General features: G+C 47.9%; 6 protein-coding genes across 6 annotated transcripts in view; 3 read left to right on the forward strand and 3 right to left on the reverse strand.

Moving 5' to 3' along the window:
• ETH_00031615 (uncharacterized protein) overlaps positions 1-3925 on the forward strand; it is a gene marked incomplete at both ends in the record, with an annotated part of 6854 nt that extends 2929 nt beyond the window's left edge. The window contains 13 exons of the mRNA XM_013378320.1: positions 177-258; positions 362-601; positions 853-931; positions 1062-1211; positions 1375-1604; positions 1883-2049; positions 2147-2358; positions 2464-2512; positions 2636-2713; positions 2847-2970; positions 3180-3382; positions 3499-3627; positions 3725-3925. Coding sequence (XP_013233774.1) covers positions 177-258; positions 362-601; positions 853-931; positions 1062-1211; positions 1375-1604; positions 1883-2049; positions 2147-2358; positions 2464-2512; positions 2636-2713; positions 2847-2970; positions 3180-3382; positions 3499-3627; positions 3725-3925 — 1944 coding nt within the window. The remainder of the gene's footprint in view (positions 1-176; positions 259-361; positions 602-852; positions 932-1061; positions 1212-1374; positions 1605-1882; positions 2050-2146; positions 2359-2463; positions 2513-2635; positions 2714-2846; positions 2971-3179; positions 3383-3498; positions 3628-3724) is intronic.
• Positions 3926-4520: 595 nt separating this feature from the next.
• ETH_00031620 (uncharacterized protein) lies at positions 4521-6685 on the reverse strand (the record flags this gene model as incomplete). Its single annotated transcript, XM_013378321.1, has 5 exons — positions 4521-4996; positions 5142-5355; positions 5499-5680; positions 5784-6262; positions 6375-6685. 5 exons carry the CDS (start codon positions 6683-6685, stop codon positions 4521-4523), a joined length of 1662 nt encoding a protein of 553 aa, XP_013233775.1.
• Positions 6686-8085: 1400 nt separating this feature from the next.
• ETH_00031625 (ubiquitin, putative) lies at positions 8086-9109 on the forward strand (the record flags this gene model as incomplete). Its single annotated transcript, XM_013378322.1, has 3 exons — positions 8086-8380; positions 8517-8655; positions 8767-9109. 3 exons carry the CDS (start codon positions 8086-8088, stop codon positions 9107-9109), a joined length of 777 nt encoding a protein of 258 aa, XP_013233776.1.
• Positions 9110-9783: 674 nt separating this feature from the next.
• ETH_00031630 (uncharacterized protein) lies at positions 9784-10020 on the reverse strand (the record flags this gene model as incomplete). The annotated part of the gene is made up of 1 exon (XM_013378323.1): positions 9784-10020. The coding sequence occupies one exon, from the start codon at positions 10018-10020 to the stop codon at positions 9784-9786; it is 237 nt and encodes a 78-aa protein (XP_013233777.1).
• A 2329-nt stretch (positions 10021-12349) lies between these two features.
• Positions 12350-13570, reverse strand: ETH_00031635 (mog1 protein, putative; the record flags this gene model as incomplete). The annotated part of the gene is made up of 5 exons (XM_013378324.1): positions 12350-12510; positions 12663-12760; positions 12943-13041; positions 13195-13308; positions 13479-13570. 5 exons carry the CDS (start codon positions 13568-13570, stop codon positions 12350-12352), a joined length of 564 nt encoding a protein of 187 aa, XP_013233778.1.
• A 9019-nt stretch (positions 13571-22589) lies between these two features.
• ETH_00031640 (notch (DSL) domain-containing protein, putative) lies at positions 22590-23998 on the forward strand (the record flags this gene model as incomplete). The annotated part of the gene is made up of 2 exons (XM_013378325.1): positions 22590-22745; positions 22958-23998. 2 exons carry the CDS (start codon positions 22590-22592, stop codon positions 23996-23998), a joined length of 1197 nt encoding a protein of 398 aa, XP_013233779.1.
• Between the last annotated feature and the right edge of the window lie 1883 nt (positions 23999-25881).

The raw sequence follows: 25881 nt of genomic DNA on the forward strand, positions 1-25881 counted from the left end.
AATTTCCCAACCGTCGCTGGCCATCAGCGACGGTTGGGAAATTTGTGGGCTTGTTTGTACTTAACTGCTTCGAGAGTTGGCAGGTCGTGACGCTGTCTTCCGTTAAGGGAGAACAACGTGTTTCAGAAGCCATATATTGAAGAGGCTGGCTGTGGGCGCGAGTGAATATGTTGTAGGAAGTGTATCGGCTTCATGGAGACTGGCTGTACTCCAAGAACATGCCTGATAAAGCCGTAGAAATGTATATAAAGACGATCGGTGAGTGTTCCAACAATTATGAGCTAGATTTGTCAGTTCGAACCAAAAGGACTTAAGGGTGGCTGTGTATTTGCTGAACCCCTGTGTGAAAATGATTTAACAGGATTCCTGGAGCCGTCTGCGGTTATTCAGAAACTACTCGATGCCCAAGAATTGAGGCATCTTGCACTCTACTTGCTCCACCTACACCTAGCAGGTTGCGCCATGCAACAGCATACGCTTTTGTTTTTCAAGTGCACTTCCAGGTTGAAAGACGATTCGCTCCTCGCCAGTTTCCTGGAAGACCCGCGCATCAGCAAGACTTGCTGTCTCACGGTTGCACTTAACGAGTGTCGATTAAACGGTCAGTTGCAAGTACAACATTCATACGGTTTGTTTCCAGTGTTTTGTGGCGGGTGAGTTGGCATGTGTGTATTCAACTCATGGAATAGCGTATTTCATCAATTTCAGAATTAAGGCACTCGCCTTGGAAAGTATGTTTTCTGCACTGTGCAGTCCACTGTCTGGCCGCTGGCGATGCGTACACCTGCACATTTTCAGCAGCAGGGATACATAAGTAGACTTGAAAGCCGCATGCGAGCAATTTTCGCTCAGGAGACACGGAACTCGCTTGCAGGATTGCCAGTCGTCATGGATATCATGACGAGCACCTGTCGTTGCTCTTAGAAACTCAGTGAGCAACATGGCATTCTAGAACAGACACAGATGAGAAAGTGGCTAACTCATGGCAACGTATTTTGCTGCAATGGCTGGCATGGCCTCGGAAGCCATCCAGTACTCCTGTCCATTTTACCAATTCTCAGGGAATTTACAAAAGCCGTCGATCTCTTGAAGCAGGTTGATGCGCCAACTGCGTGCTCCCTCTTGCTAAAACACGGCAGCACCCTCCTCAGGCACAGCGCAAGTGACGTGCTTCTCCTCTTGAGCCAGTTTATTAAGGACTACCACACCAGGTATGGGCAGCCATGGTGTTGATGCTTCCAGCCGCGTAGTTGGCGGCATCGCCCGTGTGCATGCCTTTTTCTTTCAGTACAGTATGCCTTTTGGTTTCAGCCCATGAGCTCTTATAGCCTCTTAGCACTTGTTCGTGCTTATTTCCCTTTTCGTATCATGCAGCGTCGAGGTTTTCATCCCGCTCTTTGTGGATGACTCTGATTTGCTTCTACTCTTTCTTTCGTTGTTACTGCATGGAGTGCCGGTGGCGAGGCGCTTAGTTCCGCAGCACGAAGCTCTTTGCATTAACTCAAGATTGAATGCGGCAATTGAGGAGGCACGTGTGGCGATCTCTGCCAATCCATCAATATTTGGGTGCACCGCATTTTCCTCACTTTTGGAGTTGCTGCTTCGTACGCCTGTACACTTTTTTCCCTCAGGGAGCGCTGCAGATGTGGGATGTGAGACGGGCAGGAAGAGCTTACTCACTTTGAGTGCGAGGCTAGTTGCATCAATCTTGTGTTTCCAATTTCAGTCGTTGTCGCCTTTCCTGTTCCATTATGAGATTGCATACACTAAGAGCTTTCGCTGCGCCATGTAGCGTGTTAGGCACATTGTATTGCCACCAAGAAAGAGATAGTTCCGTCATGGCATACAGCGGAAAATTTTGGGGTTGTGTTGGATATTTCAGGTAAGTGGCACGCGTCGCATCTTTCTCATCAAGGAGAGAGTGGAGGTGCGGACAGTCTGGTAGATGGCCATCGCGGTTCTCAAGGCACTGGTATTGAAGGAAAATCTTTGGAAATGTCGTCCTTGCGCACGGAAATACTTTTGAAAACTCTTAAGAGCCGATCAATGGTGAGGATATTTTGGTTCTGGTTTTTCTACGTAGGTTTGGGTAGTTTTACCTTGGCAGGGAGCATCCACTGCGTGCTTGCTGTTCGTATTTATCCAGACACATGAAGAACAATTCCGTTCAACTGTACTATGCACGATTTTTGGATTTGAAGAAGGAGTGGCACTTGAGTGCGAGAAGCGGGATGAGCTACAGCTTCCAGTCGCGTACTTCGAAGCCACCGATGACATTTCAAGCCTTCTTCGGTTCTGTATGAAAAATGGATCTAAGGCTCCCATACTGTGGACACAGACATTGAACATACTTGCTTCGTGAGCCAACTCTTGGCCGGCTATAATGCTTGCTAGGGGTTTCCCGTTTCGTAGAAGGAGCGTTAAAAAGTTTGCAAACCCACCTTTGTTATATGCCTGTTTCAGTCGAAGAGGGACCGAGCGTCAAATCCGAGAAGTACTCATGCACATCGAGGTAATTTCTGGTTTCGTCAGTACTTGGGTAGATTCTTTTTGGAAGCGCGAAACCAACAGGACCGGCTTGGTCTTCGTTGGGGAGCACTCGGCCCCTGGCTGTGTCGTTGCTTCGTATTTGCAGCGGTATCGCCTGTTACCACCTTTGACAGTTTTGGAGATTTTGCAGCAGAGCCCGGCAGTCACACTGGATGCTGTTAAGGTATGCGTGCCCAGTTTTGGATGTCGCTGCCACGGGCGCGTCATGGAAGCCCAAAATTTTTCTCGCAGCAGCGTGTTTAAAAAATCATTAGTTTACCGGTGGCAGCTCTTTATGGCAGCCTTGTTTTTCTCAGGACTACTTCCTGCGAGCGAGTGATGACCTCAGTGATCAATTGGAACACTCCCATGAGCTTTTGCAAAGTGATAGGGCGGAGGTTTCGCACATGGCGGAGGAAATTGAACGTTTCAGGAACCAAGGTGAAACCCGAGTGGTAGTTACGCAGAACACTGCCTCAGCTGCATGCACTGACGCAGACCTCGGGGGATGCGTTAACGGTTGCGTTTACATCAAGCATAAAATAGGTGCAGCCGCAAACGCTTCCAACCATGTTAGCTTGTTGAAGCATTGGTTGTCACGCCTTTGCATGGGAATGCATTGTCATATATACTTTGCTTCGATGCTGCAGCCCAAGTTTTCGACTCAGAACGTTGCGACTTTTGCTTCCTTCCAATCGAGCTCCCTTCCATTCACTTTCGCTGTGGTCACTCGTTCCACATCTACTGCTTGAGCAGCAACGGCGATAACAAAATGAGTGCAGCTCAAGCGTCCGGACTGTCTCATTCTTCATACTTGTGTGCTATATGCACGCCTCAGTTCAACGCCAAACGGGTACAGCCAGGCATACAGAGTACTTTTCGAAGCTGTCGCGGCCTAGTCAATGGATATTTTTGGCTATGAGAATCCTGTTAAATCGTACCAAGCCGGTGTGTTATGTTATTTCTCAGTTGCTGCTCACGCAAAGGGAGGCAGAGGCATGTAACACAGATGACTTCTTCAAGTTTCTCCGAGGGTCAACAGATGGATTTGACTTTATACTGAGCTGTTTCGGCCGTGGCTTGTTCCCATCGCCACTGGTGAGCAGCGCCAAAGCTGGTGGATTGGTTTGCGATTCAATTAGGACAGTGGCAGTCATTCATTAATGCTAAATTTTGGGAGTGGTTTTCTCTGCAGACAAAAATTGACCCCACCAAAGACCAAACAGGGCTAGATTCTTTAATTCGAAATTGTGCTTGCATGAAAGCAAGCAGAAAAGTAGATTTGCTTCCGGAAAATTTTCAGTATCATTCGTTGCGCGTGCCTGGGCCGTGGGGTCTGGACTCATCTCAAGACTTTCCAAGCATCTTTCCGCACCAGACAACCGACAAGCTGTGATTTCATGGTAGCAACTTTTGAAAAGTGGACGGTAGCTTCTAAGTGCTGAACAAACCATGTATTTGCTGGAACTGTTCAGCGTAAAAGACAGCAAATTACATTTGTTGTCAGGTTTCTTGCGAATCCTTTTCCTATCAAAGGATTTCGCTAGACAAGCCTAAACGCCTGCCTTGGTGTACTGTACACATCAGGTAACGATTTGATTTGCTGTCAACCGCAACGCTGTCGATTTTGTGGGGACGTTTCTCGTCTGTCTGTAGCATTACAACGCGATAACGAAGGAAATGTTGATCAGTTAATGGTCCCCTTACAGGGAGGTTTAGAACGGCGATGAAAAGCACTGTAGCTGTGTAAGTTGCATGCTCACAATGGCTTGCGTCCGCGAATTGGCGGCTTGTGCACGTGGGCTCTGTGCGTTGTGCACAGTACGCTGCATAATACTAAATGAGAATTGTGGCAGCAGACGAGCGGGCGGCTGCTCGGCTGTTCTCCTCGCTGGAGACAAATCTTCAGCAGCGAAGCGTCACCAGTTCGGCCATCTTCACCGCTATGGAAGGAGAATCAATCCTGTCGTCTGATGCTCCATTTTCACCCCTCAGGACTGAGGCTGGGGCTGGGAAGTATTACGTTTGAAGGATCCAACTTGTGTCATTTCTTGTGTACCTCCGGGCACAAAACCCTGCTTTGCAAATTGTGAAGACAGTTGGCACACCAAGGGGCTCATAACTGCAACGTTCTGGGCATTTCCTGACAGGATGTCGCTCATAGTGGTAGCGGGGATACCAGTGACGTCAGGGTCAGCCCATCCAGGAGGCACGTGGCCACCAAAGAACTTTTCGAGACCAGAAACGTCACTTGTCATGATGCCGTTCGAGAGTGCCTTCACAAATTCTGGGGCTTCCATGTTGGGAAGGGGGACGAACTGGTGGATTTCTATGGCGTGCAATTTGAAGGAAATCGGGTCAAGCTCGCCGCCATATTCGGGGGGCTTATTCACTGCGCCGCGGTAAACAACAGTTGGTTCCAGCTCGTCAGACTGCTTTTCCTTCTCTTCTGGAACCCCCCCAAGCTCTGGAATCGCACATGCAGCGTCATCACAAAGCAATGCTATGGGCGTGCGTGCATCCTGAGACCGGAGAAAACAGTGCCCAATACTTTACGCGAGTCCTTTCGCTGCAAGAGGAAAGACCTACAGTCTTCATCACATGTTTCTCACCTGTAGGATTTGGCTGTGGTTCACCAGCGACAGCGGAACCTTGGTTCTGAAATGCGGCAGCGAAATCTGATGGCATGTTTTCGGGGTATCCGAACTTGCTGACTTGGGTCGGCGTCTCTGGCTCCTCCTTTTTTCCAGTCAGCCAGCTCCAGAAGCTGGGTTTTTTGTCGTTTAAACGAGCGCCACTGCTCTTTGACTTCTCAGACGCACCAACCTAAGAAAAGCACCCAGTAAACAGAACAGCGTCAACATAAGCGATGCGTATCGCAGGGAGGCTAGAGCATTGCTCACACTGCGCGCGCCCAAGATTTGCGTATAAAAGCGGGCATTGCTTGCACTGGCGGCATGGAGTCTCACCTGGGGAGTAGGCCGTGGAAAAACTGGGCCCGGCGTAAGCTGGGATAGAGTCGCTTGACGAACAGGACCATCGACAACGCTACTTCCTCTAAGAACGCGTTCTTCCGTGTTCTTCTGGAAGTGCGCGGAAAAATCTTGATTGCCAGGATACTTCACGTTTGCTTCACTTAGGTGCGCGGAGCCTGGACCATAACAAGTAGAACACACTACAGACCCACTGATACTCACAAGCGTTGAGCGCTGCGCGCCGCGACTGCTCTGAGGGGAGAGAGAGTGACATTGTACCTGGGTAGAGCCGTTGTTGCTCGCTGCGGACCGCTGTTTCTACTGTTTTGATATGAGGTTCCTGGTGCACTTTCGTGCAACATGCTGACCAACCGCAGTACGGGTTCGACGTTTCAGGTTCATCTTGGACATAACGAGTCTCCGTGTACGGTACGATCAGAGGAGGGGGGCAGTCCAGCTCCACGTCGAACTTTGGCACGTATTTGTATACTGGGACATCCTGGTACTTTTCCTTCCATTCATATTGCATCACCTCTACCTCCTTGACGACTTCTGTCACCTTGGGGACAATTTTTTCCTTGATGTCCACGACCACCTCCTTCTCCACATAAGTATCCTTGTATTCGATTTGGGGAACTTCTACCTCAATAATTTGTTGCTCACCCTCGTACTTAGGCACGGGCCTCGGCACCTCACGAATATCCCACTTGGGGACAAACTGTGGCGCATAGCCCACGTGGATTGGGACATCGACTTCTCTGCAGGAACATTCAGCAAACTGCGTCTCCCTTTAAGCTCCAAATAGTCTTCAACTGCTAGCACGAATATATGTACTGCTATTAGCGCGGAAACGGGCGGCAGAAACCTCACCTCTCTACGATTTTTTCGCTTTCAATGGCGACGTTCCTCTCGCCACATTCTACATGTACTTTGGGAACATCGTGGACGGCAGATTGGTTGTAAACTTTTGGAACAATTGAATCCTTGACTTCCACTTGGGGAACCTCTATGTACTTATCCCGTTTCTGGATTTCCTGATAGACAGGCACAGGGACGACCGGCTGGTCAGCCTGCAGGCGAATATGTGCGCGCTGCACCTGTTCAGCCTCGCAGCTGACTGCGTCGCAGGTGAGTGACCCGCAAAACGGCACAGTGCCGCATCCGGAGGCTTCTTGAGACATCTTCCTAGCTCCGAGAACGCCAAATAGTGTAATCTCAATGGAATTTAGGACGGGTACGCTAAAATGGGTCCTAAGAACGCACGCAGGACACAGGACTCGAATGAAAATTCATAAGGAAATATGTCAGTTTAGACTTGCCCAGCAGGCTTGCAGTTTCCTCTCGGTAAATGCATGGCCGTCCGTCGAACCAGCCAGTCGATGATACCCCGAGACGGAGAGCACAAAGACAAACAGGAAGAGTCACACAAATCTTCCCACCACAAGAGTCATGCACACATAATCTAGAAACAGTCGGCTTGAACGGAAGCCTTCAGTTTATCACATTATAGTGGGATGGCATCCCGCTCGCGCGATGCATCGCCAGATGGATGAGACGGCGGGCACACATCTTTTGTGCATCCTGAATCCTTCTGGCAGCTTCCTTGGATATACTCCTCATACACGAACCAATTTACTATGCGAGATGACATGAAAATGTATATGTATTTTCTGGGAATCCCATGCAGGCCGAAAATTCTAAAACGTCCACGAAGGCTGAACTACGGTGTCGGCGATGTGTTGGTTGTGCAGAACCCACCGAGTTAACAATGATCTTCGACAAGAGTCTCTGATATTCCACCGCCTTCGAGGATAAGTTCGTTTTTTCCCCTCAAAGAACAGTTTCTGTGAAGTCATGGAAGTGGCTCAGCCAGGCAGCGAGCTTACCCACAGCAAGCCAGGGCTTGATGAGCATCGGCGGCTGCGACGACGACCACCACCCAGCCCTTCTGAGTTTTCTTAGTCACAAGAGCTCACTACAGTAGTGATAACCCACACCAATCAAAATAATCATTACTCAGGAGCTCAAAAAAGTTCCTATTCCCCTCAAATTCGACTCTACATCGGCCTCCTCATGCACCTTGCTTTATGGTCGTTAGCCACAGGGACTTGGTCAGGCAAGAGATCAGTTTTTTAGAGCCAAAGTTGCCACATCAGCAAGATACGTTGGAATCGAAGTGCTTGTAACTTTTACTTTTTAGTGGCTAGATATGGGGTTTGAGCAAACTGCAGTGGTTCAAGTCAGGTTCCTGCTGAGCTGCGGCTGTCCACGGCCACGACGGTTGAACCCCGAGGCGATCGCAACCTCCTGCCATGTCTCCCTGAAGAGAGCTCACTGACTCCAAACTTCAACATTTTGCCATTTATAAGACTTTCGGATATTTAGAAAGACTAGGAAAGCTATTTTGAGCCCGTGAGTGCACACAGACTGCATCTGCTTATCCCACTACAGTGTCGCTGCGCTTATCCCAGCTCACAGCGAATCCGAAGCTCACTTTGTTCCGCAAGTTTTCCTGCTCTATAAATACGTTTTCCTGTTGCTATACTGTCTTCTTTCAGCCGTTGTATCTCTATACGACAAGATGCCGACCACTGAGGTGACGCTGGTCCTAAGTGACTGGACCAAGGGCAACAATGGGAAGAAGTTCGAGCTACCCCATATACAGATGACCTCGCCTATAGTTGAAGTGAAAAAGTCTGTAATTCAAGCTTTGGATGCCTCTGACTTGAAACCAGAGTCCATACTACTATTCATCGGTTCTCTCGTTTTACGGGACGACAAACTGCTCAAGGATTACAACAAGTCTGGCAGGTCAAAGCTATCGGTAGATGTGTACGAACGTGTGGATCTAAATCTCAAGGTTAAAACTCTCCAGAGTGAGTGCTTCCTCCTCTGTGTAGGTTTTGGTCCTGCACCCCTCACTGTCGGCGTTGGAAGCCAAGCCTCCCTTTATGCCTGTCTGTGCTCTCTTGAGGAAACAAATTCCACGCAACTAGTTCTATGTGTCTGCAGACTGTGGAGCGGGAGCGTGCGTCTGCATTCCGATCTGGTCTTTCCTTTGTCGCCAGACAATAAATGTGACCATCGCCTCCCATGAAACAGTGGGCGACCTTAAACAAAGAGTTGCCGAGGAACTAGACGACCCGGACAGGTAAAACAGGTCGCGAATCGTTATAGACGCATTTCTATTTCCTGATTGCTGTTTATTACGACTCTTGTGTACGTCGTCACTGAGGTGCTTGCGATCGATTGTTTATTCCAGGTATAGCGCGGATAAGATCAGGCTCACATTTAACAACAACATGTTGTTTGACGACTCACAAGTCCTGAAGGACGTGGGGATGAAGAACAATAGCACCGTAACCATACTAGTTGATTGCTGTTACTGGGCGAAACCGCGCAAGCAGGCCAATAAGCCGGCTGGGGATGCTCCCCCGAAGGAAGAGAAGGAAGCAGAAGGTGAACAAGAACAGGCTGCAGTCGAAGGCTCCGCCGTAGATCCGTCAGTAGAGCAAGTTCAGGGGTCAGTGGAAGGTAATGGGGATGATCCCCAGAATAACACGGAGCAAGAAGCCGAGTCGAAGCCTGCACCGCCTTCAGAGTGATAGGCGCTTGGCACCCCGCGTATAAGCAACAACATAGACGTCCCAACTGCGCAAGCCTGCTACGTAGGCTCTGGAACAGGTGTTTTTCTGCAGCAGCGTAGAGCTCCTGCGTCACATTTTTAGTGGCTTATCTGCAACGCAGCCCATTCCGTGTGCCTGTGTCCTCCATTTCTGCTCGCATTGCGAGCCTTGTGCTTCAAAGCAATGTTACACACTTCCACTTCTGGTCAGCACTTCAGAGGCCAGAACAAAATGCAGAATCTTCGAGGGGCTTGTGGCTTATCTGCAGCACATCCTTTTCTGTGTGTCTCATGCCCTCTATTTCTGCTTGCATTTGGAACCCTGCGCTTCGAAGCAATGTTGCGCACTTCCGTCTCTAGAGAGCTCTTCAGACTTTCTCAAAGACCAAAACTAAAGGCAGAAGCTCCATACTTCTGCGAGGCGTTCACAAACTATTCAGAGATTGTCCCTACTTAATTGTGTATCAGCATCATTCCGCTTATTATTGCTTTGCCGTTCTCTTTAGCAATCACAAGCAAGCCATTCAAGCCACTGTGGCCAGTTCCATCAAAAGAGGGATGGAGACTCATGGTAGGCTCTCACTGAGTTGCGATGTTAAGACTGTTTCATGAGTAGTCCAAACAGTCCAGCCGAAGGTACAAAACAAGTGGAAACTATTTTTCTGGCAAGTCTTCTTCGTCGCTTTCTTCTTCTGTTTCTGTCGGCACGTTCAATTCCCCCGAATCCGCTTCCATTCCTTCATCGGATGGGGTATATTCAGAGCTCTCTACTGCTTTGCCACTGGTTGCTACTTTCTCCGCCCGCTTTGATATTTCCATTGCTGCTTTAGTTACGGCCTGTTCCTCCGCCTGTGCGGCGGCCTCTTTTGCGAGCTTTTGGGTATCCAGCATAATGCGCTCTCCTAGAAGATGCGTATTCGTGGTGTCAGAGGTATTAGTTAGAACATCTCGTCCTTACCCGCAGGGTGCTCCGTGCCATTCACCTGTTGCGAAGCACGCTTTGTACGAGGATTTGGTTTGCGTTGGATGACGAGCACTTGCCTTCACTCTGATCTTATGATTGGCATCGACAGAGAAATCGACATTAACCGCAGCGTTGGTGCCTTCTTCAGGCTTCTGCGGTGGCTGTTTGGAAGTAGGTGAAAATACCTTCAAAATGTATGCTGAAAAGCTCCAACAACTAACAGGAGGAATGACTTCAAGCTGTGCTTCTGCCGCGTAGTGTAATATAAAGCAAATTGCTGAACGTGGATGGCCGGGATAAACAATACCTCGTTCAGCACCTTTAATGCTCGGCAGAGTCCCTGATATCCCAAAACGTACTCTACAACAGAACACCCATACGCCAAAACCCGTCTTACCCTTAATGCCCATATGCCTACAGAACCACGCCTCAGTGAAAGCTGAGACAGTCAAATGCACTAGAAATGGCTCGTAAGGTCCCCATGCTGCAACAACTCACCGTCGATCCAACTATCACGAGCACTTGGCGAAGTTGCGCAAAGCACTTGCTCTGACGCTCTGTAGTGAAATGCAAGACCTGGTATAGGAGCACGTTTTTCACAACTGCAAGGAGTTGTCAAGCACAGACAGCCCCACAGTTGGGAGAATCTTCAGTTGCTTTGACAGGGAGTTCCACGCCTTCCCAAAAGTAAGTGCTGCTCAGAAGAAAAAGTGGTTGGTTGTAAATGCGGCGGCAGCAGAAGCTAGAAAGTGCCCAACCTTTTGAGCTCTTTGTTGTGGTACAAAGTGAGAGCCGATCCAGTAACTTGCGCCATGTTACTAGTGGGAAATACTACGGCGCAGTGCGGAAGAGGCTGCAAAGAACCGACCTCGAATTATTGTGCAGAAGCTCGTCAGGCTGGAAAGAGCACGCAGGAGTATCAGAAGGCGAACAGCCAAGCCAGCATTACAGACCACGCGCTTACATCAGGAACAAAGATCAGGGGCCCTATTTTCAGAATTTCACATTCTGCAGTGGGAGCCTATAAAGTGCTCAACACGCAGAAACGGAGGGCACATGCCCAGTCATACCTGGCAAAGAGCCTTCTTCACCGCTGGACAAAGATAGCCTAACAGCTTTCACCATCGACTTTATCCGCATTGCTTCACCTGCCGTTCAGCAGACGTCTAAGATGGACCAAGCTCCGCATGAAGAGCAGTTAGAACATACGCTCCTCATTCTCAGCTTCGGCTTGAAGGAGAGCCGCTTGTTTCATGTTGTAGCTAAGCAATCAATGCACGTATGGGTGCAACACTGTAAAGAATCCGTTCGTATCGCTGGCATACGCTCTCAATGTTGACACCTCCTCCGAAGTGCCTGTTGCAACTTCCTTCCCACCGTCAGATGGCCGCTCTGGAGGCCCCGCGCCACTACCTGTTATATTTGTTAAGTAGACTGTGTGTATCTCAGAGAGGTGAGTCCTCACGTTTTGCAGCCGCCAAGATCTGGGCAGCTGAGTGGCGTTTCCGTCGTGCCGACAAAAGCAGCTGGTCGTACCGGTCTGTATTCAACACCTGAACGCTTGCGTTTAGCCAGGCACTCTTAATGCCACTGCAAAAAAATAACCTCGAACTGAGCCCGGACGTCGTCGTGCCTATCAGTTAACGAATCCTCCGCTGCATTTGTATGCACAGACAGGAAGCGCGGGTCACGGGAAACTGCCTTTGAAATCACAAAAATTGCAGTTCTGTGATCCTCCGAAGCTCAAATTGCCTACTGCGTTTCCGTGTGGCCTTATCTGGAAGCCAAATAGTCCCATAATGCCTTGTGGGAAGCTGAGGTCAACGGTTGTTGCTGCACATAATGTTAGCGTCTGGTACCAGGACCATGCCCATAGCTTGAGCATGATTTTAGCCGGTTGATGGCTGATCTCACGCCGCTCGAACTATGCAACAGATCAACGCATGCAGCTCCACGAGAATTGTGTATCTATTTTAAAAAAATAGAGACGTCCTCCTCAAGCTGTTATTTTACAAAGGAGTCCAACAATGCAGCCAACAGGATGACACCAGTGACGACCTTTCCAATGTCAAATATCTGATGTGCCGCAGAAACAATTATATTTCACGTGAAAGACCATGATCCGTCTCACGGACCTCGCAATTGTGAAGCAATGAGGCTGAAGGCTAATTCAAACGGGTTGTGCCTCGCCATGTGAGAGTTTCTATCTTTGGTGCGGTTGTACACCCCAGCACCCAACGTGGGATGCATACCCCACTAAGTAAATAAACCATAGTTGACGATTCTAAATGATTCAACAATTCGGAGAAATGCGTCATCCAAAGATCCTGCTGCGCCTATTTCTGCATGATTCCCATGTCCGTCCGCAGTTTCAGCTAGTCTTTCGTTCATGGAGATGACTATATCCGCGCGGTGCTCTGAATGGAACGTAGACAACATACGCCGAAATGCCTACGTAAATGGCATGAGGCAAGGCAATGAACTTCGACCCCTCATGGAATTGGGTGCTCAAGACCCCATGACAACTCATGAGGAAACCCATTTCCAGGTTGTACCGAACACTGCGAACCTGGGATTCGTACGATTGCCAGCCGCACCAGTACGTGGTCAGGCCTCGCAGCACGTTTCTTCTGAACTTGGAACTCCCCCTTAAGAAATGCAAGTGTGCTGTTGAACAAAAAAAAACAAAGGCACACTCCTAGCAATGCCCAGTTTGTCGGCTGCACTTCATTTGGTCTCTACAATCCAAACGGAATTCGTGAAAATGCGTGGGTGGTATTGTAGGACAAGGACAGCTATTCTGAATGCTGCAATTTTTCTGGACATCCAGTACATTCAAGTTTTCTCACTGTCCTTGCATAGGGGGCTGTTCCTTGGGCACAATCGATGTATCCACGATTCTTGAAGACAGAGAGGAGTTTTCAGCCATGAGGTCGTTGAAAAAGAACCTGTTACGATCCAAAGCTCCGCCCACAGAGCTGTACTACATGACATGAAGACGGGCGCGTACCGCGTATCGGCTAAGCAACATTGAGCGAGCACTCTGCAGACAATGTCCCCAATGATGTTGCCTTGAACATAAGAAAAATGGATCGACCCACTCGGCAGCCTGTGTGTCCGGCACTGGTTGATGTTCCAGTATCTCGATGATGACACTTATGCTCCCATCGTCGTTAACGAACGCCTCTTGCTGGTCAGGAACAATCATTATTTTGCTGCAGTCCAACAGCACGTCATTCGCGGCGTTTGTATTTTTGAGTAAGTTGGAATTTTCAGTAGGCCACCAGTGTGACTATTAAGCAGTAGTCCTAGACGCACACAGCTGCGACAACTGAGGTGAAATGACAGCTGCATACTAAAAAGAAGCCACAGTAAACACACCTACCTCATGTCATCCAAGTATTTTGGAATGTCACAGGTCATTGCGCCTCCGAAAAGGGACCGAATCCAACCGCCATCTCCCCCAGGCACCGACATGTTTGCGTGGCAGTATGTGTCGTAAAGCGCCAAATTTTATACAATTCAGAAATAAAAATAGAGCTTATTTGGGAAGACAAGGTATGGAGACGGCTCTTCGAGTTACGATGCAACACCTCTGGGGTTTACCGTGCGTTACTTGGCATATGGCAGCAGTCGGAGAAACTGGAAGAGAAAACGGTTATAAACAGAAATGACGCTAAAACTGCATTAATAACAAGCAAAAGCATTAGAATGGAAATTCAAGCAATAAAACCAACTGAGGCCGTGAGATCATCAGCGCACGGTTGGAGGCTCCACATTGCACGATGGGCACTCTTATCTGTCCTCCCTTCTACTCGTATACCTGTCATGAGCAGCTTACTGCAAGTCGAATCCCAAATAAGCAAAAGTTATTTTGTTCTGCAAGTGCACGCCGTCTGCCTGATTGAGCAGTGGGCCCAGCTTTCGGGACTGAACCGTGGTTACAACGCCCGTATTGGCATGTTTAGTCTCAATAGCTAATAAATTTCCTGCATTTCCAGTTTATCTAAATCTCCCAGGAGCTTCAGGGCATTCTTGTTTGCTCTAGTTTGTTGCAGTTTTCCCCGTTGCAGTTGTTGCGCTGCCTCCCTCGACCTGCGTGCTGGTTGTTGCAGGGGTTCTAAACAGTGGTGCGGGCTATTTTGTAGTACTGATTCCGTGCATGAGGATCCATACGCCCAGTTAGATATTCTTGAGCTGTTTTAAACGGATCGTTAGCCAGAAATTTGGTTTTTTTTGCTAGCTTCGTTGGCATGTCGAGGTCCGTTTTTTGACGCTGGAAACCCAAATCTCTAGCTTCCCAATTCCCGTGTTTTCTTCCATTAAGTTATTCTTTCCAATTTCATTCGAGATTCGACACGAATTTGCTTTCATCCTCACATAATTCCAGCAGTCCACGCCCGCGGGAAGAAATAGGACAAAAAATTCTTGTCAAGCAAAAGCAACCATCTCACCGGCTAGCTGTTTTTTCGGTGCCTTCGCATGACGATTCATAGTACCGTACTCCTAACAGACTGAGTAGGAAAGCGAGGGGAAGGCTAGGTTGGACGTTTAACAATGAATACCAACTGGAAGCATTTGTCAGGTGCCCAATTTTGTGGAGTTAAGACGTGGTGCCACATAGCTTTCCCGAGATGCAACTGCTTTTTCTCTCTTCTCTTCCTTCCAACTAGACACCCCTACGAAAAATGTAGAGAAGGCGTGGTGGGCAACTTGAGGCAGTGCTTCGAAGCTAACACCTCGCACGAGTTCACTGCTTTTTCATTGAGGAACAAGTTAGGCCTTCTTTTCCATTTCCTGTTCACTACTTGCTCTCTAGTAGCAAGCTTCTGATTCTTTCTCAGTTTTGCAGTCCAAAGCTAAACTGGTTTTTATTTTGATAGTGCTAGTAAGGTTCTGTCTAACTTAGAGGAAAGTTAGACAGAACCTTACTCAGGTGCTGAACCGCACATCTCCAAATCAGCTGCAGAATACTTTTTGTGCCTTTCCCACAGGTGTGCGCTTTTCCAGGAAGGGTAATCCTCACTTATGATTGTCGAGTAAGCAGCTGATTGTCTTCACTTTTAGTAAGGCAGGAAAGCTTTCTTTTAACAGGCTTTGTCTTAGCATCTCCACTTGCTCTTATGTGTTTAGAAAGAGGCAAAGTAAAAAGAGTAGTCACTTAATGCAACGTAGACGAATATTAGCAAAAGTTGTTGTTATGCAAAACAGACAAAGTAAAGAGAGTAGTCACTTAATGCAACGTAGAGGAATATTAGCAGAAGTTGTTGTTATGTAAAACAGTTTCGGTCTTCGCCAAAGCTGAAGGTATCCATATACGACTCTGCAGAAGCACACGGTGGGTGATCCTTAGTGCAGAAAAAAAAGAAGACACAGCGAGTTTGCCGCATCCGATTGCATCAGAAAGCGGCAAAACAGGGTAGGTATCTTCCAACGAGTAGGTGAGTTCCTATTAATTATTTGAATATATTCTGCTCCCACGCCAAGAAGAAATTACCGTAGAATCGGTAAATCCCCGGTAAGTCCCGTTGTCCAAGCGGAAGCAGTGCTGGTTTGTGTGGGGAGAGTCTGTAGCCTCCCGCAATAATTGCCGATTTGGCCCTTTGTAATGCAGCCTTATGGAGTAATTTCTTTTTAATATTGCTTTGCCAAGAATAGCACAGAAATCAAAGCTTGCTTTTATCTTTTTCAGTGCTGATGCAGCGTTGGTTGCCCTTGTCTGACTAATGCCTATCCCGCTGGATTGAGGAACTGTAGTGCACAGGCACTAAAGTGGGTCCCTATTGAGCCTATAGTGAGCCCAAAGTGACCTGTTCCTCGGAAATAACCGGAAATAATGCAACATCAGGATTGAGCCAGCTAAATTCGGCGAGATACATAACCAACTAGCCCCTGGAACCAGATACCTTTGAGCGCCAGCCCGCTAGGACCGCCAACGGGCTTCGAGCGCCAGCCTTTTACTTAGTTTTTGGGGCTGACTGAGTTGCCGAGACACTGATTCACCTTAGGGGGTTAGATCCAAACGGCAGATCTCTCATAGTCTCCCTTTCATGGAAAAAGGGACTAGAAGTATGACTTGTGGCTAACTATGCGGATTGGCCCCAAGTGTACAAGTAGAAGCAAATGTCACGCAGAAGGACTTACTCCTGAGGCGATAAGGCTTGCTGTACTATGCAGCTAGGCCTAGGGCTTGGGCTTGGAAAAGGCACTGAAGTTGCACCGAAAAATCCCCGTGCAACAAAGAAGCAGTATTGGGAGGAATCAGAAGTAAGCCTTTAAATTGGAGCCTGCAGTAATGGTGTTTTCCATTCAGTGCTCGAATGGTGCATGCAGTGAGTTCAGAAAAGCATAAGCCGACGTCACCAGAACACGAGACACGACGGAACCAGGCCTGACGCAGCTCACAGCAGAACTGGCACTTCTCAGGTCTCCAGCAACCCTCTACTAGGCGTATTTGCTTCTGTAATGCATTTTAGATGGTTATAAAGCACGCAACTTTCGTCCAAAGCCTAAAGGAGCGCTTTTTGTCCCTATCTACAGAAATTTCCGGTCTCCATGAGCCTAGCATCAGCAGATCCCTCCGTGGCATCACGCAGCAAGGATTCAAAAGACTCTCACTATGAAGTAAAGAGTTCCCCTAGACCCTATCAAATTCGACCTTCGCTGACTAGACACTTCGAGACCTCGACTCTCCTCCTTTGCTCTGGCCCGGCGGACAGTTCCCTCAAAGAGCTCCTACGGACCTTCTACCAGCAAAATCGTGGCACATGCACAATGATAGACAGGAAAAACAACTACTTATATCGAAAGGCTTGGAATCTACCTGCACCACACTGCCGGCCAGTGGTGGCTCTCGTGAGGTTGGCAGGACAACCGTTGCAACATATAGCATATCACTGGATCGCGCAACTGCCAACCATGTCTCCCAGGCAGGCAACCACCGTAAAAGCTGCCTCTTCTTGAGGGCAGAAGACTTTTCGGAGACGAAATATAGGTCGGAAAGAGTGAGAGAACTAGCACAACGCGTTGATATACCGAATCCCCCCAAAATATCCATGTTCATGACTTCTCCTGATTGTCATCTTGGGAATGTGAGGAGGTGGCTCTATCCTCTCGATGATCACTGCAAAAGCTGGGAGCAGCGTATAATGAGCGGAATAAGAATGAGGCGTTGGTATGGCCTCTCCATAGTTTTTGCTCTACTGAAGCACCCATGATAAATGTCTTGATAAAGCTGCTCAGTGACAGTTTCCAGGCCTTGTAGCTCGATAAAGAAATGTCTTTTCCTACTTATTATTCCTATTGAGCATGTCAAAGTATATATTCTGGAATATGAATTCCGTATCTCGCTTTGTAGCGCTCCGCACTACAGCACCACTCGTAAATAGCTGTGTGAGCTGCTATCCAGCGTTCCACGGCTTACTTAAAAGAACACTTAGCTTTCGCTTGACGGGCAAACACAATCTCCACAGTTAAAACTGCGTGGCTTGGTCAGGGGCTTCTTGCCTGGACTGAAGGGCTGAGAGTGCATAGGACCTTCTGAAGACTACGCTACCCTTGTATAAGTCCATTTACATCTGTACACAGGGTGTACCTACTTGAGTTTGTGCAAAAGCCTTGAAAAACAAGCTGTGGGTATACTGACTTTAAATATGGAACCATTGTTCATGGCTCATCGACACTCAACGGAGGCGCGTGACTTCATCAAATAGCACTTTTCAAAAGGCTAGCTAAGAACTGTTTTCCGATCGAATTATAGGAATATGGAGGAGGAAAACATTGCTCTGATGTCCGACACCCGAGCCACTACCTTCTCCAGCGTCTTGTTTGTGCCAGTATCAAGCGGCCCAGTTTCAAAGGCCAGCACTGCCTTTCTCGTTGGTGGAGCAGAGGAATGCGCTCTTTTACCAAGCAAAGCTACCGTCCCAAGTCTACATTTTTAGCCTGAAAGCCTAGTTGACGCGAACATTTCTCTGAGGGCTTCAGTTTTAGCGAGGACTAGTTGCCTAGTCATGTACTGCCTAACTGCACGTGAGGAATTATGGATGTTTTAGCATAGCCCGAAGCGGCTTCGAAGGTCATTGTTAGACTGTTTCTGCTCCAGGATGCCACATATTCATGATTTATTACGATCATCGTCTTTTTCTCCATCCATGCCCAACCACAGTGATAACAAGTGCCAGGATGTAGTGCTGCTGTGATTGTGGTGGAAACATGTATTCTAGCTGGTGTGTCACGAAGAAAGTAATTTTGTGCTTTTATTGACGCAAAGGTTTCATGAAAGTGTAGCTTATGGTAGTTTTATAAGAAACGATGACTTGCTTGCGCCGACGCACTTTATCCACTTTTGACACTATATATTGGTACGAAAATGCCAATACTTGAAATTTTTGGAGGTTATCACGTTAACGTTTCTTGGTTTGGTTAGTACCTCTCCAGTTCGCTTAACAAGGCTTATTACATAGCGATCGCGCTCTGTCGCACGTTGCCCCGTTTTCCGATCGCTTCATTTTCAAATGCTTTTAACACTACTTCGCACTAACATACATAATTTTGTCTAAATATGTAATTCTCGCAAATTAGAATGTCCTAGGCGCAATGCTGTATTTCTCAGAAGCTTCGAAAAATCTTGACATTCGAGGCCAACAGCACACGTGCTGTTATCTTCCTAATGTTCCAGGCTAGATGCAGGTTCTTTTGCTTTGTCTTTATACTTTACAAAAAGAAATTAATTTTGTGTTTCATATAATGCCAATCATAAGTGAAGTCTACGTAAAAGTAGAAAATAAACTAGTTGGCCCCCCTTACTTAGAACAAAAAACGTGATATTTGTTCCCAAATATTGAGGGTATTCCTAGCGATGATAAAACCCTCCTATTTAGCGTCTTGGAATCCTACGAGAAGGTAATTCAGGACTAAGGTAAGAACATAGTACCAAGACTCCGGAATTAATCCTATCACTAGCTAGCATTTTTCTCTCGTCTACGGCAACACTACCGTTTTTGTGCCCTGATCCAATTATGATACTTGGACCGAGCGGGTTTTGCTAGTCACTCACAAGAGTAGAACTGAGCACGCACCACATTTGAACAAATGGCACCAGAGCCATTTGAGGATGAAGCGACCGGAAGCTATATTTTACTGCCAACAGTTTTGCTTTATTTGGGCCTTGAAAATCTGCTAAAACTGCGACCCTCACCTTCAGCTTCACTTCATGCTTAGATGAGTTTCATTAAAGGGCGAAATGAAGCTAATCAGGAAGTGGATGGCTTAAGTTTCGTGTATTGTTGTCCTCGTTCAGTCTCTCATTTGAATTGTCCAGTATGTGTGGGTCTGCCCAAGTGAGTTTCAAGTGCTTTTGAAATGCTGTCTGCTGAAGTCCTTCTTTTAACAAAAGTGGATATCTTTGGTTAAAGTTGCCGCTACAGCTTCGCACGTTTCTATAGGTAGCACTTTCAAATTCGCAAGGGGCCAAAATGATTCCAAGGAAGGCGCAGATGCCATCTTGCTTGGCATGCATGCGCGTGACAAGGGAGGTCAATGTTGGTAAATATGCAAATAGTTTTTTGAAACAACAAGTAAACTCACAGCAAATAGCGGAGTTGATCAAGCAACATGAACTTGAAACATAACAAGCGAGTGGCGCTGTAGAGCTTTAGTTGCACCCGTTTATGGGTTTTTGACCAACTGAGCGAGTGTACGCACTGCGGCCACCACAGAAGCAGGAGCTTTTAGGTCCCCCTGTAGTGTCTGTCGAAAATTTTAACCTGTACACTTATGACAGAAATTGCCATGCAATACAGGAAATTCACCCTCTATTCAAAACCATCTGCTGTTTGTTCTTCCGTGTCGTCACGTTACTTTTGGTAGCCGTGCCACGATTGGCAGATCGTAGCACGGCCACACACAAACGGGGCGTGGAAACCCTGTTGTCACCTAACTGGGCGTACTGACAACGCCACCCTCAGCACATGGAAGCCTACGCTTAGCCCTGCAGAACGTGCAACTGCTCACAGCGGCTTTCTCATCTAGCACAAAGTTGAGTCCCCCAAAGTGTAGCTCTAGGGTAGGCACGGGCCCTCCGTCAAATAGACGAAAGGCGCGTGCTAAAAAGAGAGATGTCGTGGTGGTTTCAACTAATAAGTGCTGGATCTACGATTAGATAGGTCATAGGGACGCCGGTGTCACACTGCTCTCTTGGCTACAACTGAGTTGTACAAAAATTGCGATTCCTACAGCATCGTAGATCCAGCACTTATTAGTTGAAACCACCACGACTGCATCACTCAGCTCGTGAGCATTCGCATGAAAAGTGGTGCATGCATGTACTAGCTGCTCGAAGAAGTGAAGGGATTAGGGTTTACTACTCGTGGATATTTCTTCGCAACAGATGACGGTTCAAACAAATACACAATGTAATATCTGTTGTGACGAGATGAATGCAAAAAAGAAGTATTCCAAGCTTTCTTTCAGCCATGGTTGCGCCACAAGGCCAAGGACCTCAGCACAACCATGGCTATTGTAGACGCAAGCTAACGGCGAGTGTAACTGGTGTAAAAATATGGCTGGAAAAGGATTGTGTGAAGCAGAATAGAGTTATCAAAAAATCCTTAAATGGGTGTTTAACTATGGAGGGTCTGGGACACCGAACCAGTCACAAAGATCATTGCATCTACGAATTGGTTTATCACATGACCCATTTCTGGCCAGGCAATGTTTTGGGAGAGTTGGCGATGGAACAGTTCCACGCCAAAACAGGCATGCGGTATGGGAATCTGAAAGCATTCCTCGTAATCATGTTTTGAGATACACATTCCGATACTTTTTCCCTTTTCGTCTTTTGCACATATATTGATCCATGTTTACCGTAAATGCGAATACAGTGTTTGAAAAGATACAGGTGGCCAGCGTTGACGCTAAGGGACGAGGCGGAACCGGGACTCTTGAGTTCCCTCTTGATACTGCATTTCTGAGGTTGCTCCCTTTCTTCGCCGTCCCGTAGTCAAGTTCCCATAAACATGAACATAGTAAGTCTCCCTTTCCAAACTAGCTGGCAGGTGTTGCTCTCGTTCTGTGCTAGTACCTCTGGCACAGCAGCACTTTACCCTAGCACAAAGTCACAGTGTACAGAGCAACGGATTCACGAAGCTTTCACAAACGCATGGAGAAGTACCACTGTGCTTTGGCTTGGAACTCTTGCCTTCTATTTTCACACCCATAGCACGATTTACACAGATCACGAACAGCATGCCTGCGGGTGTCTTGCCGTGCCTCCCGCTAACAACGAGAACAATCCACACTAACTGCACACATGCTAGAACAGCTTTTCAGCCTTTATGCTGGCCAGCATCTTGAGCTGAATGACCAACGAACGAGAAATGCAATGTTAACAGCGCTGACAGATACGATCTTGACCAGTGCTCTCGTGCTGTGGGTATAGCCCACAAAAGGACCCTTTCTATCATTGAAACTGGAACTGAAAAAGGGGAAAATCAAGTACAAAATGAGTTAATTGGCTTTTTAGCCCTGTTGGAGCACAATAGTAACGTGTTTCATGCGGACCAATCGCTTGGCGCGTGGTCGCCCTCATTGGGACCGTGCACCAAAGCCTGATCCACACCGAAAAATGCGGCGTAAATTTTGTAGCTTTTATTCCAAAGGCATACGCTGCAGCATTATATTGGTTTCTTGCTGCTAATACTTAGAGAAACTCCATTAGCTGCCCAAAACTTCGAAGTCTCTCTGCCCGCCCCTGGTACAACCAACAGAAGCATATAGTCGGCTATGCTATTCGTCGCAGATCATCTTTCCTGCTGCAGACACGACGGAGCAAATACTCTCGCTTCACCTTTCGACCATTTAGGGTGTTTGGCGAGATTCGTTTTTACCGCTGACGGCGAAACAGCGAGCCCCGCATTGCGCCCCACCAGGTGAACATCGCATCGTTCACCTTTGCTTCAATGTGTTGGACTTCCCTGCGCAGAAATCCTTTTTACTAAAGTCCCTGTTCCTATTTAAAAGACATGACCAATGAACACTGACTCAAATAGTGGCAGATAAGAAAAGCAACGGCGCTCTATCAGCTTTCGGCGAATCCAGCGGCAAACGCTTCACGTTTCTGTCATCCTTCATTGTTAATGACTGGCACAGAGCCCTGACGAAGAAGTACTACTAGCTGGGAAAATGCGCTGGAGTGTCTATTTACCAGCGCTGCTGCTGTGGCTACTCTTGACGAATTTAAAAGGCAAGGATCTCTCACCAAGAATCTCTCACCTACTACGAATTCAGCGCCTGTAGTACCACACAGTAAAATAATGCCCGCAGAGATGTCCTCAACTGCACATGTACCTTCAAGAACATGGCCTTGTGTGTACGTGGCCGTTGCGGCATACTATTTCCGCACGCTAAACTGAGCATCTTGACTACTATACGCCCTTCCGATATAGCAGCATAATGTGTGTGATAACTATACGCCCTACCGATTAAGTGGCGCCACATGCATGAAGTCTGCTCAGTGTGTTATCAATGGACAGAACACTGCACTTCAGCAGCACCAGCAGGGGGCTTACTCGGAGAAAGAGTGCCAGGGCTACGTCAAAGGCCTGCGTCGTCGACTTCATCCACTACAGGCGAGGGAGCCGATAACTCCACGGTGGGGAACAACCTCTCGATAAAGTGTAACTAGGAAGAGTTGTTACCATATATGGGAAACAACAATTTCAGCTTCTAGGAATGCCTGAAACACGGTGAAAGTCACGGATTGAGTATATTTGGCTTACACCTTGAAACACACAATTTATTGTGCAAACAGCCGGAGCTTTGGTGTTAAATCTAATGCAGCTGCCATTTCTTGTGAGTTGACAGGACAAAACCCAGACGAGCTTGAACGTCGGACTCCTGAGTGAGGACTCTTCAACAGAGAAGGAACGGGCTCAAGGAGTGATCGAGGAGGGTCAAAGCAATGCTGCTGCTCGCGATTTGAATGCCGCAAATCCTCCACAGCAAAATGATGAGGAGAATCCCCAGAGCAGGGTCGACAAGGAAGACAATAAAGGAGGTGCTGCGTGCAGCCCGGGATGCAGGAAAGAGTGGCTGAAAGATGGCTGGTGCGACACTTTTTGCAACACGGAGGCTTGCAACTTCGATGAAGGGGATTGCACGGGATGGTGTTCGGGAGACTGTAAGCCCTCATGGCAAGGTGACGGGCTGTGTGATGCCGCATGCTACGTAGCTGCATGCAACTGGGACGCAGGCGACTGCGCAGCGTGGAAAGATCAAGGAGTCCAGCCTCTGGAACGCAGAGCTTTGCAGCAAAAGCAAAAAATGCTGAAGCAGCACCGACTTCAACTTCCAAAATGCAAATGTGAACGCAGGTTACTCGTCAATGGATCGTGTACACCAGAATGCAATGTCCCTGAGTGCCTCTTCGATGGCGGCGAATGCCTTGATATGTGTAATGCTAACTGCTCGAAGTCCTGGCTGGGCGATGGAGACTGTGATCGCGAATGCGATAATCCCGAATGCGGTCACGACAAAGGCGACTGCGACAGCAAGACGAATGCCTCTATGCAAGCCATTCGTAAGAAAAATGGGAGCACTAAAGTCTGTGACTCTTCGTGCCGGTTATGGATGATTGGTAATGGCGTCTGCGATAGCCAGTGCAACAACATCGCGTGCGGCTACGACTCTGGGGACTGCGACAACGTTACTGCAGTAGTCGAGGTAGATTACTCTGTAAAACCTGAGGCGGTGTACCAATTTTGTGCCAAAGAGTGGATTGGAGATGGGCACTGCGATCCTAATTGTTACAACAAACCCAGCAGGTGGGATGGGGGCGACTGTGAGGGTACAGCACTGGAGAAAGAGCAGGCTGCAAAGGGTATCGGGCCTCAATTTGACCAATGAAATCTTTAGGGAGTGTGGGGCTTGTTATCGCCATAACTCGTCATTCTGCCACTTGAAAAAAGGCTGTGCGCTTCATATGTATGGTTAACTGCACGGCCAATATACGATTACCTGCTGATGCACTGAAGTTGCGTCGCTGCAACATGGGAACAGCGACCTTTAGGCTGTGGGAGCTGGTAAGTAACCAGCAACTCTCTGGCAGCATTGAAAAAATGGCCTGAGTAATTGTATTCTGATTGTTGTCTGTGAGCAAAAGGTGCCTTTCTACACAAATATGGTCTTTTGGCGCCTTTGTCCAGGGAACAGTCAGCTGAGCTAGCAAGCAACGTAACACCTGTATGACGTCTGGAAGCTGTGCTAGACATACTTTTGGAAAACAGATATAAAGCTGAAAAATCCTTTTTCACGTGCCTGAATGGAAGAGCTCGACATGTTTCGTAGTTTGAGCTCTCCATTAGTGCTCCCTGACAGGCGGTTAGCCCAGCATCGCACTGCCCAGGTACACGTCTTCCACAAGCGTTTCGATGGAATTGCCTAAGTTTCCTGATTTCTTACTGTTTTAGATTTTCGATATAGCTTTGCTCACTACCTTAGCTTAATCGGTCCCTCTGTGCATCGCGTCACCCTGAAAGATAGGACGCTGGCCAGCAGGGCGATCTGCCAAAAGAGCTAGCCCGTCAATAAAAGTCCCACTTGACAGGAATCTGAACCAAAATAAGTAACTTTTCAACTAATGAAAAGGGAAAGTTTTGTAGATCTTCTCCGACACAGGCAAGTCTGAACTCTGTCATTCCAACTGGACGCCATGTGCGAAAATGGCTTGCACGGTCTGTCCTCAATCATGTCTACGTTCCAGTAAACCTTCACTTCTATGTAGCCAGTCAGTAGTAGTATGTTTTTGATTATTCTTGAGGCTTCTGAAGCCGAAAGATCGGTTTTGCTTGCCGGCGTGCCCGTTCGCCACCATTGTCTTGCACCGTTGAGCGAAAGGGATTTCAACAAAAATATCGCGCACATTACTAGCTTTTACTTGGACCATCTAAAAGTCGTGTACAATTTTATGTTTTAGTCAACGTATTCCGAAGTCACTGCGGTTCAATCGACGGCTGGAAATCGGAGCGACGGGGACCCGGCAGGTCCGCTGTCTAAAACCATCGGCCCAGGGGCCCCAGCGCGGCTACCGCATTGCAGGTTGGCTACAAACCAGCGAGCCTCCTGTCCGCAACATTGTATTCTTTGAAAACCATGTCATATATTTGGGTCTAGTAGATTATTTGGTGGGCTACTGTGAATGTGTTTCACGCCAAAGTTGTGCGGCCACCGGACTTGGGGACTTCGCAAGCCAACAGCGTCAGAGTGATCAGGCTTTCCGTGGCTGTTTCGTCTTCTTGAAGTATACTAATATATTTTTAAGTGAACTTTGTTTTAGCAGTTTCCGTGGCTGTTCTAAGGTTGCAGCCACTTGCAAAGAGTTGTTGCGAGGAGAGCCATCTTTATCAACGGGGAAAGTCAACGAGCTGCAAGACGACGGTGAGCTTGTTGCTTAGCTTCACCAGACAGAAGGCCTTCTTTCATCTGGACTGATTTTTCGTCTCGATCTGAAATTTAAGCAAGTCCAAGCTTGCTGTCTAGAGTTGACACAGCAAGTTTTGTACGCGGATCAAGGTTGCCCTGAAATACCAAGCAGCTTTTACGGCTGTCCGACTGGACGTCGGAAACCCAAGAGCCCAGTCAACACTTCCAATAACTCTTTCGGATGGCTTGGCAATGTGAGGGGGTTAAGAGCCTCCCAAATACAATTATATCCCCCCATTCCGGTGCGGCGTTCAAGTGCCGTTCACACTGCCTCTCCACCGCAGGGAAGTTTCCCGCGGCGCGGGCAC

This window comes from Eimeria tenella, genomic scaffold (genome assembly GCF_000499545.2).
Source record: "Eimeria tenella Houghton genomic scaffold, Eth_scaff8, whole genome shotgun sequence".
NCBI classification, from domain to species: domain Eukaryota; phylum Apicomplexa; class Conoidasida; order Eucoccidiorida; family Eimeriidae; genus Eimeria; species Eimeria tenella.